This window comes from Chrysemys picta, chromosome 2, assembly GCF_011386835.1.
Source record: "Chrysemys picta bellii isolate R12L10 chromosome 2, ASM1138683v2, whole genome shotgun sequence".
Classification (NCBI taxonomy): Eukaryota; Metazoa; Chordata; order Testudines; family Emydidae; genus Chrysemys; species Chrysemys picta.
Genome location: NC_088792.1, coordinates 139,155,704 through 139,173,459, shown reverse-complemented (window position 1 = coordinate 139,173,459; position 17,756 = coordinate 139,155,704). Strand labels below are relative to the sequence as shown.

The following is a 17,756-nucleotide window of genomic DNA, read 5'->3' as shown; positions in this document are numbered from 1 at the left end:
TATATTCGAGAGGCACAGACGCTTCCTCCATTTCACGGTGGGGCAGGAACACTACCAATTTACGGTCCTCCTGTTTGGCCTGTCCACTGCCCCCGGGGTATTCACGAAATGTGTGGTGGCGGTGGCCTATCTCAGGCGCCGGGGGGTCCAGATCTTCCCCGCTCTGGACGACTGGCTAATCAAGGGCAGCTCCCAGTCGCAGGTGTGGGACCACATGGCGCTCCTCCTGTCCACGTGCACCACTTTGGGCCTGCTGGTAAATATCACCAAGTCCACATTAGTCCCGGTACAACGCATAGAGTTTATTGGGGCAGTCCGGGACGCTTGTTGGCCAGAGCCTCCCTCCGACCAGACAGGTTCGAGACCCTGAAGGAGCTCATCGACACGGTCACAAGGTTTCCGGTGACAACAGCCAGAGCGTGTCTCCAGCTCTTGGGTCACATGTCGGCGTGCACGTATGTGGTCCGTCACGCCAGAGTCAGGATGAGGCCCCTCCAGCTGTGGTTCGCCTCAGAGTTCTCCCAGGCCAGGGACAGGATGGACAAAGTCCTCATGGTGCCCGAGCCAGTGATCACCTCCCTACAGTGGTGGTCCTCCCCGAGAAACATGCTCCAAGGGGTCCTGTTCAGGGGCAGGGCCCCATCGCTGGAACTGGTGTCTGACGCGTCGGACCAGGGATGGTGGGCCCATGTGGGGAACTTTCAGATCCAAGGTCTGTGGTCGGCTCAGGATCTGACCCTCCACATAAACATCAAGGAGCTCAGGGCGGTACGGCTGGCGTGCATGGCCTTCCGCTCACACCTGGAGGGCCGGGTGGTCAGGGTCCTCACGGAAAACATGTCCTCGATGCATCAACAGGCAAGGCGGGGCCCGATCCTCTGCCCTCTGCTGCAAAGCCCTCAAGCTGTGGGACTTTTGTATAGCCCACAACATCTGCCTACCGGCCTTCCATCTGATGGGCACCCGGAATGCGTGGGCGGATCGCTTGAGCAGGGACTTCTCCTCTCAGCATGAGTGGTCTCTCCACCCAGAGGTGGTGCACAGACTTTTCCAAGTGTGGGGAACTCCCCAGGTGGACCTGTTCGCGACTTGGCAGAACCGTCGCTGTCCCCGGTTCTGCTTGGGGAATGGAGGGGGCTGGGACGGGGCACTTTCTCTGATTCCTTCCTCCTATCCTGGTCAAGCCAGTTTCTCTAGGCCTTTCCCCCATTCCTGCTGATCGGCAAGGTCCTGGAAAAGATAAAGACAGACAAGGACCATGTCCTTCTGATTGCCCCAGCATGGCCCAGGCAACATTGCTATGGGACCCTCACGGGCCTGGCAGTCACCCTGCCGTGGCTGTTGCCGTCCCGCCTGGACCTGCTCTTCCAGGACCAGGGCTGCCTCCTCCACCCCAACCTCACGGCACTCCACCTAACAGCATGGCTGCTCAATGGTTAGGCCGGGAGGAAAGGACGTGCTTGGAAGGGGTTCAGCGCATCCTCCTAGAAAGCAGGCCACCCTCCACGTGCAGAACCTCCTTGGCAAAATGGTCTCGGTTTTCCAGATGGGCGGACGAGCGGGGCGTTTCTCCGGTGGCCTCTCCAATCCATCTTATTCTGGACTACCTCTTTCACTTTAGAGGCCAGGACCTGGCGCCCTCGTCAGTCAAGGTGCACCTGGTGGCCGTATCGGTCTTCCATCCGCTGGTGCAGGGCCACACGGTATTCTCCCATGGTATGACTGGCCGATTCCTTAAGGGATTGGATCATCTCTTCCCATAAGTTAGGCCTCCAGTCCCGCAGTGGGACCTAAACCTGGTATTGGTCCATCTCACGGGGCCCCCGTTTGAGCTGCTAGCCACGTGCTCCTGGTCACACCTCTCATGGAAGGTGGCCTTCCTGGTTGCGATCACGTTGGCTAGGCAGGTCTTGGAACTCAGGGCCCTGACCTCCGAGCCCCTGTACATGGTGTTTCATAAAGATAAGGTCCGGCTCCGCCCATACCCTTCGTTCCTCCCAAAGGTGGTCTCCGCCTCTCACATGGGTCAGGACATTTTTCTGCTGGTCCTCTGCCCCAAGCCTCATGCGTCCAGTGAGGAATGCCACACGCTGGATGTGAGACGGGTTCTCGCTTTTTACCTGGAGCGCACTAAGCTGTTCAGAAAGTCCTTGCAACTATTCATCGCCTCGGCCGATCTCCACTCAGCGGCTCTCCAAGCGGATCACCTCGTGCATCCGTACCTGTTATGACCTGGTGGGAATCCCTTCTCCACCAATTGTGAGGACACACTCGACTAGGGTGCAGGCCCTGTCGGCTGCCTTTTTGGCCCATGTCCCCATTCAGGACATTTGTAGGGCTGCCACGTGGTCTTCAGTTCACACATTCACCTCGCATTATGCGATTGTCTCTCAGACCAGGGAGGATGCCGGGTTCGGCAGGGCTGTTCTCCGTCCCGAGAGTTTGTGAACTCCTTCCCACCTCCAACAGATATAACTTGGAATTACCTATTGTGGAATACACATGAGCAGTCACTCGAAGAAAAGACAGGTACCTTTTCTGTAACTGGTGTTCTTTGAGATGTGTTACTCATGTCTATTTCACATCCTGCCCTCCTTCCCCTCTGTTGGAGTTGTCTGGCAAGAAGGTGGGGGGAGAGCGCAGCACCCCTTATACTGTGCCATGGAGGCGCCACTCCAGGGGTCATTAGGGTGCTCCCCTACGGGTACTGCTAGGGGAAAATCTTTCGACACCGGTGCACGTGGTGAGAACGCACACCTATTGTGGAATACACATGAGCAACACATCTCAAAGAACACCAGTTACAGAAAAGGTAACTTTCTTTTCTGTGCCGTAACCAAATGGCTATCTGTCCCTCCTGATACATAAATAAAGTATTCCAAGTGCTAGGCATAACTGTGGCTTTTATTGGCGGGGGAGGAAGCATAGGTTGTCCCTCATCCCCTTGATCCGAAAGTGATGTATGACAAGAAGAATTGTCTGTCCCCACACAGAATATCTGAATACAAAGTCAGGATAATGGGTTGGTATGAATAGTCTTTGCTTTCCATTCTTGTGCCACCATTTTTGTCCACTGATATTTCCATCCCAATCTTCTCCCAGCTAGAATGGCTGCAGTTGCATGACACTTCTGAGGCATTAGGAAAATGTTCAGAGTGAGATGTGAATCTGAAACTCAAGGAATCTCCTTAGTTATACTCACAGTCCTCTTAACTTTCTGAAGGTAGCATCTGTATGGATAGTAGGTAGCAAAGTGCACTATTGTTGGGCTGTCTATTAGTCCTTTGGGTCAATTTATTCATCCTTGTGCATATGCATGTGGAGATGGAATTTCTCAAGCACTGCTAAGGGTTCCTTTTTATCAAAGGTCTTTCCCCCTTCACCTCAGTAAGGTTTTTATTTTTCTGTATAGTGAAGTGATTCATAGATGTAAACATTTCTTGCTGTTGTGGATTATTACCAAGTGTCTGGATACCAAATGGAAGTCTGGAGGCTATTTTTCCAACCATGGATTTTGATGTTATGATTCAGTGGCATGGTGTTTCCTATTGTTTAGAATCTAGCATCTGCTTCATTCTGATCACTTGTTCCAACTACAGAAGGAACTGCTGTACTTCTGCAAGTGTACACTTACATGATTAACCATTTATTTCAAAACTATAGTGGTATATAAAAATGTAAGTTTAAAGAAAAGGTAACATAGTAAAATTTTCAAAAGTGTTTAAGGCTCACCAATAAGATTTAGGCTCCTAAATGCCTCAGTCCCTGTTGAAAAAGGGCCATGGTTCTTAAGTCTTGGGTGCTGTAGGTTCCTGAAATGGTACTGAATGTGGTTAGTCCTTTCCTACAGTTGCAGCTAAGCAGGGTTCGGGACCAGTTCAGCTATGCCATTGTCCAGAATGGATTAGTTGTACTATAGTCAAGGTTATTGTAGTAATAGCTCAGGAGAACAGAGGAGTCTCAAGCAGCTTTCACATAAGCATCCAAACTTTCAACTTAAGTGAATCTAGCCGAGACTCTGAATCTTTTGTGAGTTACCCATCACCACCATGAATGTTTTTAGCATAAGACAAGCTGAAGGTTTTAAGAGTAAAGCAGGCAGGGTCCATTTTACTGTCTCTGCTACATACTGCTTAACTGCCTCTTTTCCATACAGTTCCAATTTAGAAGTGTTGTAAGTGTAAAAGCAACTTGATAACCTGAGCACGAACCAAAATCATTGCTAGGGCTGTCATTCGCCTGCATAAGTGGAGTATAGGTCGACAGTCTGCCTTTTGAAAGGATGTAATCTTGTGTGTATTATCCCTCAGTTAGTGTCGAACTTTTCCCTCTGTTGCTCGTTCGTGTTTCTTTTAAAGTCAGTGGGAGCCCAACATTTCCATGTAAGAGCAGTATTTGACTATTAATGTTGTTTGTATGTTTTCCCTTTGTGTTGTTTGTATATTTTCCCTTTGTGTGGACTTAAGATACGCAGCCATTTGACAGATAAGACAGTTCAGTGCCCCCACATTATTCTTGGAGCTGCTTTAGTTTAGTTAACTGATTGCCTTTTTACATGGCAGGTTTTTTCCCATGATGGAAGTGAATTGGAGTATACTTATTTGATTTGGGATTTTTAGTTTTTCCTTTTCATGGTCTACTAATTGCATAGTAAAAACAAAAAAATCCCTTTTTGTAGAAAAAGTTTTAAAAGTTTGAAGAAACATGCAGAATATGAAAATCTATGTGCTGGCTTAGAAAATAACCTTAAACAAAGTGAGAGCACAGAACTTCAAACTTTATGGTGCCCGTGGAGTTCTTCAGTTCTAGAGCTCTGTTCATCTATATTTCGTGTAGCAGAATGTTTTTTCACTTGCCTGGGACTCTTCTAGGTGGTTAAGAAGCCTCTTAGTCTACACAACATTTGGGTACCTGATTACTTTTTCTGAATGTAGCTGTATGTCTGCATTGGGGCAGGACTAGGCAGTGTGCTTGAGCAGAGATTGATGCCATGATGGGCTTGCTTTTGATTTTGCTAGAAAATTGCATAGGACTAAGCACTTAGCACAATGGTGAACAACAAATGTATCGTTTAGGAGTGGAAGAAGAAGAAAGAGGAGAAACAGGGTTTGTTTCATGCTAGGGTATATGTTACGTGTGTGTGTGTGTATGTTTGCTCTTGATTTTTCTTCTTTTCAAGCTGAAAATAATGCTGCCTCCACATCCTCTGCTATTGGGCTGTTACAGACTCTCTCAGGCTGGATGAGGAGTCATGTTCTGGATTATTGCATATAAAAATGAGCAAAATCAATCTCTCTTCCTGAATGATCGAACCTTTGTTTCAGAAGGTCACTAACCAATATATTTTCTCTATCACAGTATTGAAGGGAAATTCTACTCCAGTCAGAGCAGGTCCTGGTATTGATAAACTGTACAAGGAACTAATGGAGGATGTGGGTTTTCTTGCTTTGGTCATAAACATATATATGACTGAGGAAAAAATATATGGTGGGAACAGTAAGACATACTATCCTTGTATTGAGGGAAAGCTCACTTGAGCCTAATGCAGTCGACTTTTTCAAGCAGGAGAAAAAGTCCCTATGTAAATAATACCACTATTAAAAACAACAAGGAGTCTGGTGGCACCTTAAAGACTAACAGATTTATTTGGGCATAAGCTTTCGTGGGTAAAAACCTCACTTCTTCGCTTATGCCCAAATAAATCTGTTAGTCTTTAAGGTGCCACCAGACTCCTTGTTGTTTTTGTAGATACAGACTAGCATGGCTACCCCCGATACATAATACCACTATGATTCTCTGCAAGGTCTTGGAATTTGAGTTCTTTGCCTGGGTCGGTAGCAACATGTTCACCCCAACATTTCAGAGCTTTACCTGTTTTTCTTTTGAATTAGCATGACTTGATTGCTGCTGCTGTTTCTTCTTCTTTGTTCTCTCTCACCTTTGAGTGCCTCATTCTTTGGGGTTTTTGGACTCTCCCTCCAAGCAGAAATCACCTGGGTGTGCTGCTGCTCAGACTCTGGGCCCGCACTAATCCAAATTTCTCTCTAGTCACCCATCAGTGTGGAATCTGATATGATAAAATCTCTCTTCTTCCAGCCCTGCCACTGGGAACAAGCCTAAATTTATCTTTGGGATGTTTTGGGGCTTTTTAAAATAAATATGCAGAGCTCAGTTCTTCCCCACATCTGAGCTCTGCTTGGCACAGGGAGCAGAAGGGCCATCAGGGAGATGATGGGTAGCTAGAGCAGCCAACAGGCTGCTCCAATATATGCCACTGAGTGGCCAGAGCAGAGCAAAAAGTACAGCCTAATATGCAAGAATGCTGATTTATTTGAGAGGAGGGTTATGGGAAAGCTAAGTTAAGGAGGGGGGTATTTTGCATTTAGTTCTGAATGGGGAGAGCTGATCAATCTTATTTCATCTGGTGGTGAATTCTTTAATCTTTTTCTGGCTCCTAAAAAAGCGTGGACTCCTGTGGATACTAGCTTTCCCCTAGTTGTAGTATTATACTCTGTTTCTGTGTTTTGCAACCATTGCTGGCATTGGCCCAATGAAAAGAAAAACAAAAATATTTTTTGCTGTATTTAACAATAAACACTTCGATACCGTGAAGCAACCCAGATTTGTGTTTTGTATGGCTTGTTTGAAACACGTTGAGCCGAATGCACATGGTAAAGTCTACAAAAGCCCATGCATAAGCATGATTACAGGGTATGACATTTCCATAACAGAAATGGCTCGACTGGTTGAAAACTTCTTAACTTATAATCAAATTGATGTGCTAAACTATGGCTTCTGAGAAAGAAGCTTGGCCTCAGACATTTAGCTTATAATTTAGGCAGTAAACTGGACTCAGTCCTGTCCAAATTAGTATGAGACAAGCTGAAATACAGGACGTACTTACCACAGCATCTGTAAATCAAGCCAGTAGCATGCGCAAGAGCATTAAATATTGCTGTTTGTGATGGGCCAAAAAAAAAAAGAGAGAGAGAATATGCCAAAATGCAGTCGCAACTTGTTTTGCCTTTTGTGCTAACGTGTTTCATTGTTGACCTACTTGACTTTGCCTAGAAAAGAAAGCAAGAAAAACAATGTTAACCCCTTTTACCTGGGAAAAATTTAAGGCCTTGTCTACACTGCCACTTTACAGCGCTGCAACGGTCTTGCTCAGGGGTGTGAAAAAACACTCCCCCTGAGCGATGCAAGTTGCAGCGCTGTAAAGTGGCAGTGTAGACAGTGCACCCATGCTGGGAGCTACTCCCCTCCTGGGGGTGGGTTTTTTTACAGTGCTGGGAGAACCCTCTCCCAGTGCTGGTGCCGCAACTACGCAGCGGTTTAAAGCGCTGCTGCGGCAGCACTTTAACGTTGGTAGTGAAGACACATACCCTAAGAAACAGTTGAGGAGACATCACGGCATTCAGCAAGCTCTTCTGTTCCCGGGATTTGTTTTTTGAATCCCTGAAGTTTCAGATTGAAAATGGACACAAAGAAGCCTGGAGCTATTTGTGGCATTTCAGACTGTAAGTCCTTTAGTGCTATCACTGAACATGACCGAGGCCAATCTTTTAATGTATACGTTAGTTTAAGGGTGATGTGTAAAAGTTATATAAATGGTGAGGGCAGTACAAGGTTAGGTACTGAGTGCCCCAGCTATGCAGGGGATTCCAGCAGATAACATTGTTTAAGGACTCAACAAGACATCTTGCTAAATGCCTTTTTAAAAAAAATAGTGTACTGCTCTTTCTGTACACTCTTTAGGACACAGAGAGCCAAATTCATCCCAGTGAGGTCAGTGGAGTTACTTAAGAAATCGTTCGTAAAAATGTCTTTAGAAACATATGTAAGATGCTCTCTTTTTTACAGTGAAGATGAATATGTTCATATGTATGATCTGCATATCGTGACCTGAAGAGGGGTATTTGGCCAAGAAAAGCAAAGTCTAAGGCAGTGGTTTTCAAACTGCGGGTCGTGACACAGTACTGCAGGGATGGGCAAACTTTTTGGCTTGAGGGCCACATCGGGGTTCCAAAACTGTATGGAGGGCCAGGTAGGGAAGGCTGTGCCCCCCTAAACAGCCTGGTCCCCACCCTCTATCCGCTCCCTCCCACTTCCTGCCCCCTGACTGCCCCCCTCAGAACCTCTGACCCATCCAACCCTCCCCCTGCGCCTTGTCCCCTGACCGCCCCCTCCTGGGACCCCTGCCCCTAACCGCCCCCCCAGGATCTCACCCCCTGTCCAACCTCCCCGTTCCCCATCCCCTGACTGCCCCCCCGGGACTCCCTGCCCCTTACCCAACCCCCCCAACCCCTTATCATACCGCTCAGAGAGCAGGACTGGCAGCCGTGCTGCCCGGCCAGAGCCAGCCACGCCGCCCAGAGCACTGGCGAGCTGAGGCTGGGGGGGGGGGGGGGGAACCAGTAGGGGAGGGGCTGGGGGCTAGCCTCCCTGGCTGGGAGCTCAAGGGCTGGGCAGACGGTCCCGCAGGCTGGATGTGGCCCGCAGGCCGTAGTTTGCCCACCAGTAGGGGGTCACGGTGGCTCTGGTTAACACCGCCGACCGGGCCGTTGTTATCGGTGGTGCCCGGCTAAGGCAGGCTAGTCCCTACTTGTTCTGACACTGCGCTGCGCCCGGGTGTGGCCAGCAGCAGGTCCGGCTCTTAGGCGGGGGGGGCCACCAGGCTCCGTGTGCTGCCCCCACCCTAAGCACCAGCTCCGCACTCCCATTGGCCAGTTCCCAGCCAATGGGAGCTGCGGGGGCGGGGGGGGTGCTGGCGATGCTGGAAGCAGCATGGTCCGTGCTGCCAGGACAGGCAGGAAGCCTGCCTTAGCACCTCTGCTGCGCTGTTGACCGGGAGCCGTCTGAGGTAAGCCCGCACCCCAATCCCCAGCTCTGAGCCCTCCCAAACCCGGAGCCCCTTCCTGCACCTCAAACCTGTCATCCCTGGCCCCACACCAGAGCCTACACCCCCAGCCCAGAGCCCTGACCCGCTCCCACACTCCAAACCCCTCATCCCCAGCTCTTTTGGGTTGCGGGCATTAACAGTTTTCTTCAACTGGGTCGCCAGACTTTTTTTTTTTTTTTTTGAAAATCACTGGTCTAAGGCCTGCTCTATGCTTAAAAGTTTTGCCAGCATTGATGGGTCAGTTATGAGTGTTGAAAAAATCACTGGCATCATTTGCCAGTATAATCTGTGTCTACACTAGGAGGCTTTGCCAGTGTAGCTATAGCAGTATGGTGAGGGAAAATGGGGAGTAATGGGTATACATGGACTCCCTGTCTGGGGTGAGAATGGGGGAACCATAGGGGCTGGGGATGCTGCCACACCCCCTGGCTTGAAGTGCTTTCCATCATATACAGGGTTTACAGTTTGGTTCAATGGCTCTTAGCACCACCGCTATACAAATTGTTCCAGCACGCCTGGGGGAGAACAGGAGGGGAATGAGGGGCACACAGGAGCCACTGTCATGAGGAGGTGGGGAGGGGAGTCCCTGAAATAGGTGCTGGGGTGGAAGGGTGGTGCACTGGGAGTTTGCGGGGGCAGGCAATGCAGGTGTGCAAGGAGTGCAAGGAGCTCAGGCCATAGAAGCAACAAAGTTCAAAGTTGGACTTACCCTTCTTTGTGGCTCTATGTGTATAGAAAGGCTGAAAGGTTTTCTGAAGTGTTTAATTTTTTGTCTGCTTTTCTAACCAAAGGTTTATTCTGCATGAGAAAGTTGCCCTTTTTAAAACTTAAATAGATTCTTAAACTGAGTTAGTTACACTGTTGCAAACCGATTTCTAATCAATCTTAATCTTAAACAAGACAAAGTGTCCACCCAGCTTTTTGCACCATTTTGACTAATGTTGAAAATCACACCCTGAGTTAACATTTTTTTTGGGTAGGCAAGTCCTTAGACATATCAGGCATGTCCACTCTCATCTTCCCTGGTTTTGCTGGAGGACTTAATCTTACTGTGAACTCTAGCACATTAGCTGAAGGACTTGGGTGTTGAGTCTTTAACAAAGGTTTCCTTTCTCCAAGGTGTTAATTGGTCACTGAAATTAAGTGTTAGCAAAAACAAAAAGAAACAAATAATAAAAGTGTTTTAAACACCAACTAAAAATCCCTTAGGTGCTCAACTTTCCTTTTCTTGACTCTTGTTCATCAGTCTTCATAAAGCCTTCTGGGCTAGAAAGGAGCTAATGTAAAAAGACCTTTTTTACAAATATCAAAAAATACTAATTCCCTCTTTCTGAGTTATAAAGAAGCAAACCCAATTATCTTCTCCTTTTAAATGGACAGACTCCTTTTTGATTTATTAATTATTATTATTAATTATTTTTGTTTAACATTTATATTGCAGTAGTATCAAAACCTCCTATTAGGATTTGGACTGCATTGTGCTATGTACTATTTTCTGACTGGTTTGTATTGTAAACCGCATTATTAAATTGATTCGTAGCAGACATCTAAAAAGAATGAATTATTGTTCTTGGTTTTGTTACTTCTTGCTCTCAGTGGCACTGCAGGGTCTCTATAATAACTCTCAGCAATTCTGTGGGGATCTGCAATGGGGGGTTGCATGGAAGCTGTTGGCCTAAGTCTTTTATTTGAATGGTGGTTGTGTATTGGGAATGACAGACAAGTGAATATAAGTTTTCCCATCCAAGATGTTTTCACTGATTTATGAAACTTGGGCTTATGCTGGAGACTAGGAGAGTGGAAGCTCCTTTAACTATGTTTCTTTGAAACATCCTTTAACCTTTTCAGAAACGTGAAATCCTGTGTGCTGGTTAGACCACTGGCAAATGTAAAAGCTGTCCCGTCCTGTTCGTTATTCCCTTGGAATGTATAGATCAAAGGAAGTTAACTCTTCATTTTCAAAGTCCAATTAGGAGTTTCAGGAAATCAGCAGAAAATGGAATTCATTCTGATTTCAGCAAAGGGGAAATGACAGGCATTTAGTGAGAAGTGCTTTCCTTCTGGAACTGCCTTTGTCTGAACCATTGCTGCATGGTATTAGCATAATGAAGCAGTTAATACATATTTTTGACTATTGACTGCTTCAGTTTACGATACAAATGAGGGTTGGCGTAGACATAGGATTATTGATGTTAAACCCCTGTAATAAAAAATTCTGCTCCTACTTTTTTGCACGTGCACCCCCACCCCCCACAATCTTATTCACCAACACATTCACATATGCACACACAGCATTAGCAAACCTGCCACCAAGGAAAGGGCTGTGTCATTTCTAATTTTGCTTATTGTGATTCAGTTAGTGTAGTTCCCATGCGGGCCAGAAAGTTGAGTCCTAAACTAGGACACAAGCTCATAGTTGTTCTGCTCCATACCATTTAGATTATGTGGGTAATGAAAACATCCACGGTTATATTAGATGGGATAAAAATGATAAGTATCAGGATCTCGGCTACTGGGCACAGGTCAAGGCCTGGGTTAGAGGGGGCTCGATAATGTGGCCTGTGTTCAGTCTATCTGCTCAAGGCCAGAAGCAGAAGTCTGTACTAGTGTCACAGCATAGGATCAGGTCAGAGTTGAGATAGATGAGCTGCAGTGGATAGGCGCCAAGTGAGCCAGCCAAAGTAGGATTAGGGGAACGGGCAGGACAAGGGGCCAGGAGCTGGGACCAGACTTGAGGCTAGGTATCAGGAGCAGGGCTGGAACAGGAACAAGGAAGGTAAGGTATCAAGAGCAGCGTAGCAGGGTCTGTTTGCAGCAACAAACCAGGGGCCCGCCTAGTTGCACAGATAGTCTTCACTGCAGGTGCTTTCCCTAGGCCTTAAATAGCATGCCTGAGCCAGTCTGGGCCTCCGTGGGTGGGACATCCAGTGCTGCTTGAACCCATAGTACTCATAGACTGGAGTTCCCTGTTTCCCCGGAGCTGTCAGGTGACAGCGTGGACATGGCAGCTGCCCCAGAGCTTGCAGACCCAGACCTCAGATCCTCACAACAAGGGATATAACCTCTCATGCTTAAGGGCATAAATCAGCTGCTAACTAACTGGGGTTAGGATGAAACTTCCCATATGGCCAAACTCTTGCAGAATTGTCCATTGCAGAGATTCTAGCAGTGCTCCTCTGAAACAAATGGTCTTGGCTTCTGATTTGTCATGAGACCGGTATGGAATGTTCTTTTATTTTGTTGTTACATTTTTGGTCGTGGGAGAGGTTTCGGGTGCATGTTTATATTCCATAAAAGTCAGATTAGTATTGATGTGGTTACATGGGGTCTCCTTAAATCAAACACTGAGACTCAATAATGTGATACGGAACTATGTGCATAGCTGTGAGCGTTATTGATTGTCTGTACTGTATTCACGCAATGCGTACTAATAGCTGAAAATCTTGCCTATACCAACCTATGCTGGAATCTGTATAAAACCTAGGAGAGATTCTCCAGGGGACGTTTCCGCTTTGGTTATTCCAAAATCCTAGAGGGGATGCCCCCAGTAGATTACAGTGATGTTAATGCAATTCTGTAACATGACTAATGTTATTATCTTACATTTAGATTGTGCCTTTCCTCTAGATGTCACGTTCCCTAATGGCCGTTGCACAGCATGGGAATTTTTGTAAAACCAACAGATTATAAGTACACAGATTTGTAAAATATCCACAGGTTATAATGTGGAATATTGTTCCCCTAACAATGCATAACAAAGCTGTCATAATACCAAGGACATTCTAGTGACATTAGAAAACAGAAGCTCAAAGCATCTGCTTTTATTAGGCCCACTATAAAAATGAAGACAAAAGGATTGAGGGAGAGGGAAATACAAGTGCAAGAGAACAATGGGGAAGGAGAGCACATACTAAGAAGAGCTTGAGGTAAGGAATGTGAGTACCAGGGTGAGATGGGAGGGAATGAAGGAAAGAACAAGAAAATGTAAGGATGTACAGAGCAGACCTTGGGAAAGGGAAACTTAGGTTAGTACATTTTATTAAATTGAATCATGTTTTCAAAGCTTATTAGAAAGGGGAATTGACGGGACCAAAGAGCCTGAGGCTACGCTCCTGGGGCATGTAGTGTGAGGCTGGTGGAGAAGGTAGCAACAGAGCAGCACTTTTTTAAACTTTCCCAAGTCAGGCACTGAATTAATAGAAATAAGGTCCTGAATCTGCAATGAGCTCCACACAGGTAGACTCCTCTTGACTTCATGTAGACACAGATCTGCTCATGAGGTGGTTATTGCAGGATTAGGGCCTTGCTATGCAAAAGGTGAGTACAGATACTTTCTAAGTGTCCTGGGCCCAATTCTTGTCTTACACCAGTGCCTGTCCAGACCACCTCCTTTGAAAACAGGAATTTGGCCCCTGAATCTAATTTCTAAACATCCCTCAAACCAATGACTAGCAAAATGTAAATCAGAATATCGCGCTCAACAATGAGTGAGTACATGCTCCAGAAATATATTATACATGAAGCAGCTCCCCGGATGGGGTGAAATGCTCCTGCCCATTTTAACTCAACTTTATTTGAGGGGCCTGCTCACTGACAAGCGGCCTTCTCTTTGCTCTGTCAGTTGGGAGGAAAGTATCCTCCATAGCTCTTCATTTTGTGTGTGTGTGTGTGTGTATGGATAGGTTTAATTGCAATTGGAATCAGGATGCACATTCCTGTCTAAAATATGCATTAAACCAGGGATCAACAACCTTTGGCCCGTGGCCCGCCAGGGTAAGCACCCTGGTGGGCCGGGCTGGTTTGTTTACCTGCCACGTCCACAGGTTCGGCCGATCGCGGCTCCCACTGGCTGCGGTTTGCCGCTCCAGGCCAATGGGGTGACTGGCACAGCAAGAGATGCTTCTCTCCAAGTATGGTGCGGGATTTTGGTGCTATGGACAGTTCAGCCGAGTCCTCCAACTGTTTTACGGACCCAAGTGTAGCATAAAATGTTAACAGATGAGATTTTAGGTCTCCAAAAGTGTGTGTGAAACAAGCTTTTATTAGTCTTTGTTGACATTTGCATGCAGTTAAATGATGCCCAAATGTGCAAGGCAGGTGGAAACGTTTAACAGGCTGCTGCTAATATCAGAGCAAGACACAGACAACATACTGTACACCTGTATCAGATAGTGCCCCTGCCATGTGCTAGGCAGTTGCAAACATAGGGTAAGTTGCTCTTTCTGTCTCCAAAGAACTCCCTGTAGATCCTTAACATACATAGTTAACCCAGGGATCCTGTTTTGTGTGCCTTTTCAGACCTATATCGGCTCCATTGTTGCCTCTGTGAACCCCTACAAGGCCATTCCGGGACTCTATGACCGCACTGCAGTAGAGCAATACAGCAAGCACCACATGGGGGAAATTCCACCTCATATCTTTGCTGTCGCTAACGAGTGCTACCGCTGCCTATGGAAACGTCATGACAACCAGTGTGTTCTCATCAGGTAAGTGGCTACTGCATTCATTATTCCTAGTCCTACTGCTGAACTTTAAAGGTAAATTGAAAATGAATGCTTGGAATGCTGGGGGGAAAAGCACAGAGGAAGAGCATGCTCTGACCCTTTCCCCTAACCTCATTAATCATTAGATGTGTGCAGATGTAGAATTACTACGTGATCCTAATCAGCCCTTGAAAGACAAAGCATTTTTTGCTTATATATGCCCTGCAGTCATTTAATGAAAAGATGTCTGAACTCCACACACTTTTGACTGTTCACTTACTTCCTTATTTCGCTCTAAATGCTTCACTCTTTCCATTGGCTTCTGCTTCACTGTACAGCCTGATAATTTGTCATCACTAGTCTTGAAAATTGCATCCGTCAAAAAAAGAATGTCAGGGAACCTATAAATAATAATAATGAAGTCCTCCCAACTCATTGGCTATTTAATTCCGTGTAATTAATTTTTCTTCTTTCTCCTATTGTTTAACCTGATTATGCTTTAGTTTGATGGAGATGTAATAGCTTCCCCTGTGGTCTGCTGTTTGCTGGTGTTCAGAACTGCAGCTGGCACTTCAGTAGCGCTCAGTCACAGTTCAGCCCCTGCTTCCCCCTTGTTGCATGGGAGAAATTCAGTGAGCCAGCTCTTTCCTTGAGGCAGATTACTTCCCCTGCTGACTGAGGGTGAAGCTAAGGCTCCGCCTACTCCATGCCCCTGGTTGCCCATTCTCCACACATCTACGCAGGATGGGGAGCAGCAGCCTGGTGGCAGCTGCTTCCCCACTCTTCACAGGGTTTAGTGATATGGATAGCCTGCAAGCAGGAGCAAGAGGCTCCTCACATCCCCTTACATCCTCTGCCCACCTGGGCTCATGACCGAGCCCTCATTAATTAAGCCTCACAACCTTGTAATGTAAGTAAGTAGCTTATTCATCTTGTAGAGGGAAAAATGAAGACATAGTAAAGTCAAAAGACTTGTCCGGGATCACCACTGAAGTTACACAGTAGCAGAGTGGGGAATATAACCCTGGAGTTTTGATTTTCCTCTGCTCTAACCATGAGAAAACACAGCTTTCCTTGAGATTAATGTAAACTGCTGATGTAAGCAGAAGTATTAAAGCTTACAGGTCATTGGATTTCTTCCTCTCTCTCTATCCTATCTTGCTCACTTTCTTAGAGGAAAATAACCTTTTGAAACAAAAATGATTCCTAGGCTAAGCTGTGGAAAAAGATCAGTTGAAAAAGACAGGTCCCCCTTCCAGGATGGGCCCTGGAAATGGATGCATATCACTCCTAATCCAAAAGAGAGGCTGCCTGACCAATACGTTGGAGGTGGGGGGGTGGTTCAGACAAGTAAAATACCACGGGGCCTGACCATGGTCTCTGGAAACGAAAAGGTTCCAGTTTTTGTTAGAGAGGAGATTTGAGGCTCAGACAGCATCTTTCCTCCCTCGAACTCCACGAAAAACCCTTCGACAAGTGTGGGACTCTACTATTGTAAGGGGCATGGCTGGGTTTAGAGGGGATGTGGCCAAGTGAAAGCCACTCTGTGGCATCATTTCCCTCCCGTCAGCAGAGGTTTTCCCACATAAGAGGATACTGATCAGCAATGTTGGTTTTTCTTGTGAAGGGCATGATCTGGCACATGTAATTCAGAGCCATGCTCTTGCTGGGAATGTAAACCAGATTGAATTATTCTGTACCTTAAATGTCACTAAAAAGCTCTTAAATACCAATCCCAGCACCCACCTCCCACACAAACGCTAGTAACAGCGCCAGTTTGGCTGCCTGCATGTTTCAAACATGGGCTGAGAGAATCCCATTTCTCTTTGGACTGTATATTGTGACTGTGTAATGTTGAGTCCAGATGGCACCTCTTAAAGCAATAATATACAAAAAGGTCTCTGTCACTGTATATGAAACCAGGCTGGAGTCAGATGATTTCATGGCATACTATCAGAAAACTGCTTGAATACAGCCAGTTTGCGCTGAAACTTGGGATGTGAAGCCACCTGTGGAACCAGCGTAGTGGCTACTGGTATGACGTCCACTATTTATTAATCCCGTTCCATGCTCTTTTGTGTTGAGACAAGAGGCACCTTTCTTCCAGCTCTTCATATGCCCCTGGGAGGAATGCTGGGTTTTGTCGTAACTAGGAACCACAGCACTGGTGAAAAGAGTCAGTATATGTGAGCAGTTACTATAGAGTATTAGCATAGTGAGGGGCAGGGAAGGGCTTTTGCCAGAAAGACATGGGCATGGGACAAAATCCTACACTCCATCAAATACGTCTGGCTTACAGACTGAGACAGTGGGAAATCCTTTTACATTAGTCACAGTAATTACTTGGCTTCATAAAAGAGTTGGTGAAGGATGACCTACGTCATGTTGGCATTGTATTCATATTGGCAGTAATTGGTTTGATGCCAGGTACAGTGGAAACATGGTAAGTCAACGGTTTAAGCATTTTGAATGCATTATCCCCACTAGCATCACCAGTGTTTGTGACAAACCTGGTTAATTTACTTGTTCAGCTGACTTTTAAACAAATGTGTCTCAAATCTTGTCTCTGTTGATTGATTTGTGTTGATTCGTTTCATTTTTCTTGTTCACTGCTCTCTTTCATTTGGTTGTGTGCGTGCTCTGCCGTGGGTCCAGCTAATGGTTTGGTTAACATCTGGCCTGATAACTATGCAAATTGTTTGGAAGAGGTGTGCTACTGGGACCTCTATCTAAGACACAGGGGAAGACTTCCTGTATAATAGCTGAGGGGGCGATCAGAATCATGCCCAACTGTGACACTTTCTTTGGGTGCCCAGGACCGAGTGTAACCTTGTCTCTCCCCCCCTCCCCCCCCCCCCCCCCCCGCCTCCAGCATGAGGGAGTCTTTCGTGTGGTCGCTGAGTGTCAGCGCCTGAACAGCACCAGCCTTTCAACCACTCATGCACTCTCCTCAGGACTCTACCTGTCTTACTCTGCTTTGTAAGTTAACAACAGGGGAACCCCAAGCACTCTTGAAGAGCATTCCCCTGTCACAGACACTCATGGTAGTTACCAGGTTTGCTGCTTCCAAGGAATAGTATAAACACACCAGCTTGTTTGGAGCTGATACTCAGTTGAATCAATCTAACAACACAGTGCTGTAATCTACTTATAGTGAAAACAAATCAAAGGTTAAGATTTAAGAGATAGTGAGCAAGGATAACAAGAACAACAGGTTAGAAATAAAAGTATAACACGCCTTTTTGAGACTAAAAAATAATTTAACAGGCTACAATCCTTATTGAAAGCCGACTTATCTCACCTAAGCCTTTTCTGCAGCGCTTCAGTCCAGGTTGGCTGAGGTCCTGTTTTCATGGATGTAACCGCATTGC

General features: G+C 46.4%; 1 protein-coding gene across 1 annotated transcript in view; it reads left to right on the top strand.

The window, feature by feature from the left end:
- MYO10 (myosin X) overlaps positions 1-17,756 on the top strand; it is a 248,865-nt gene that overhangs the window by 125,636 nt on the left and 105,473 nt on the right. Inside the window, exon 4 of the mRNA XM_005290206.5 lies at positions 14,201-14,388. Within this exon, the coding sequence (XP_005290263.1) occupies positions 14,201-14,388 (188 nt within the window). The remainder of the gene's footprint in view (positions 1-14,200; positions 14,389-17,756) is intronic.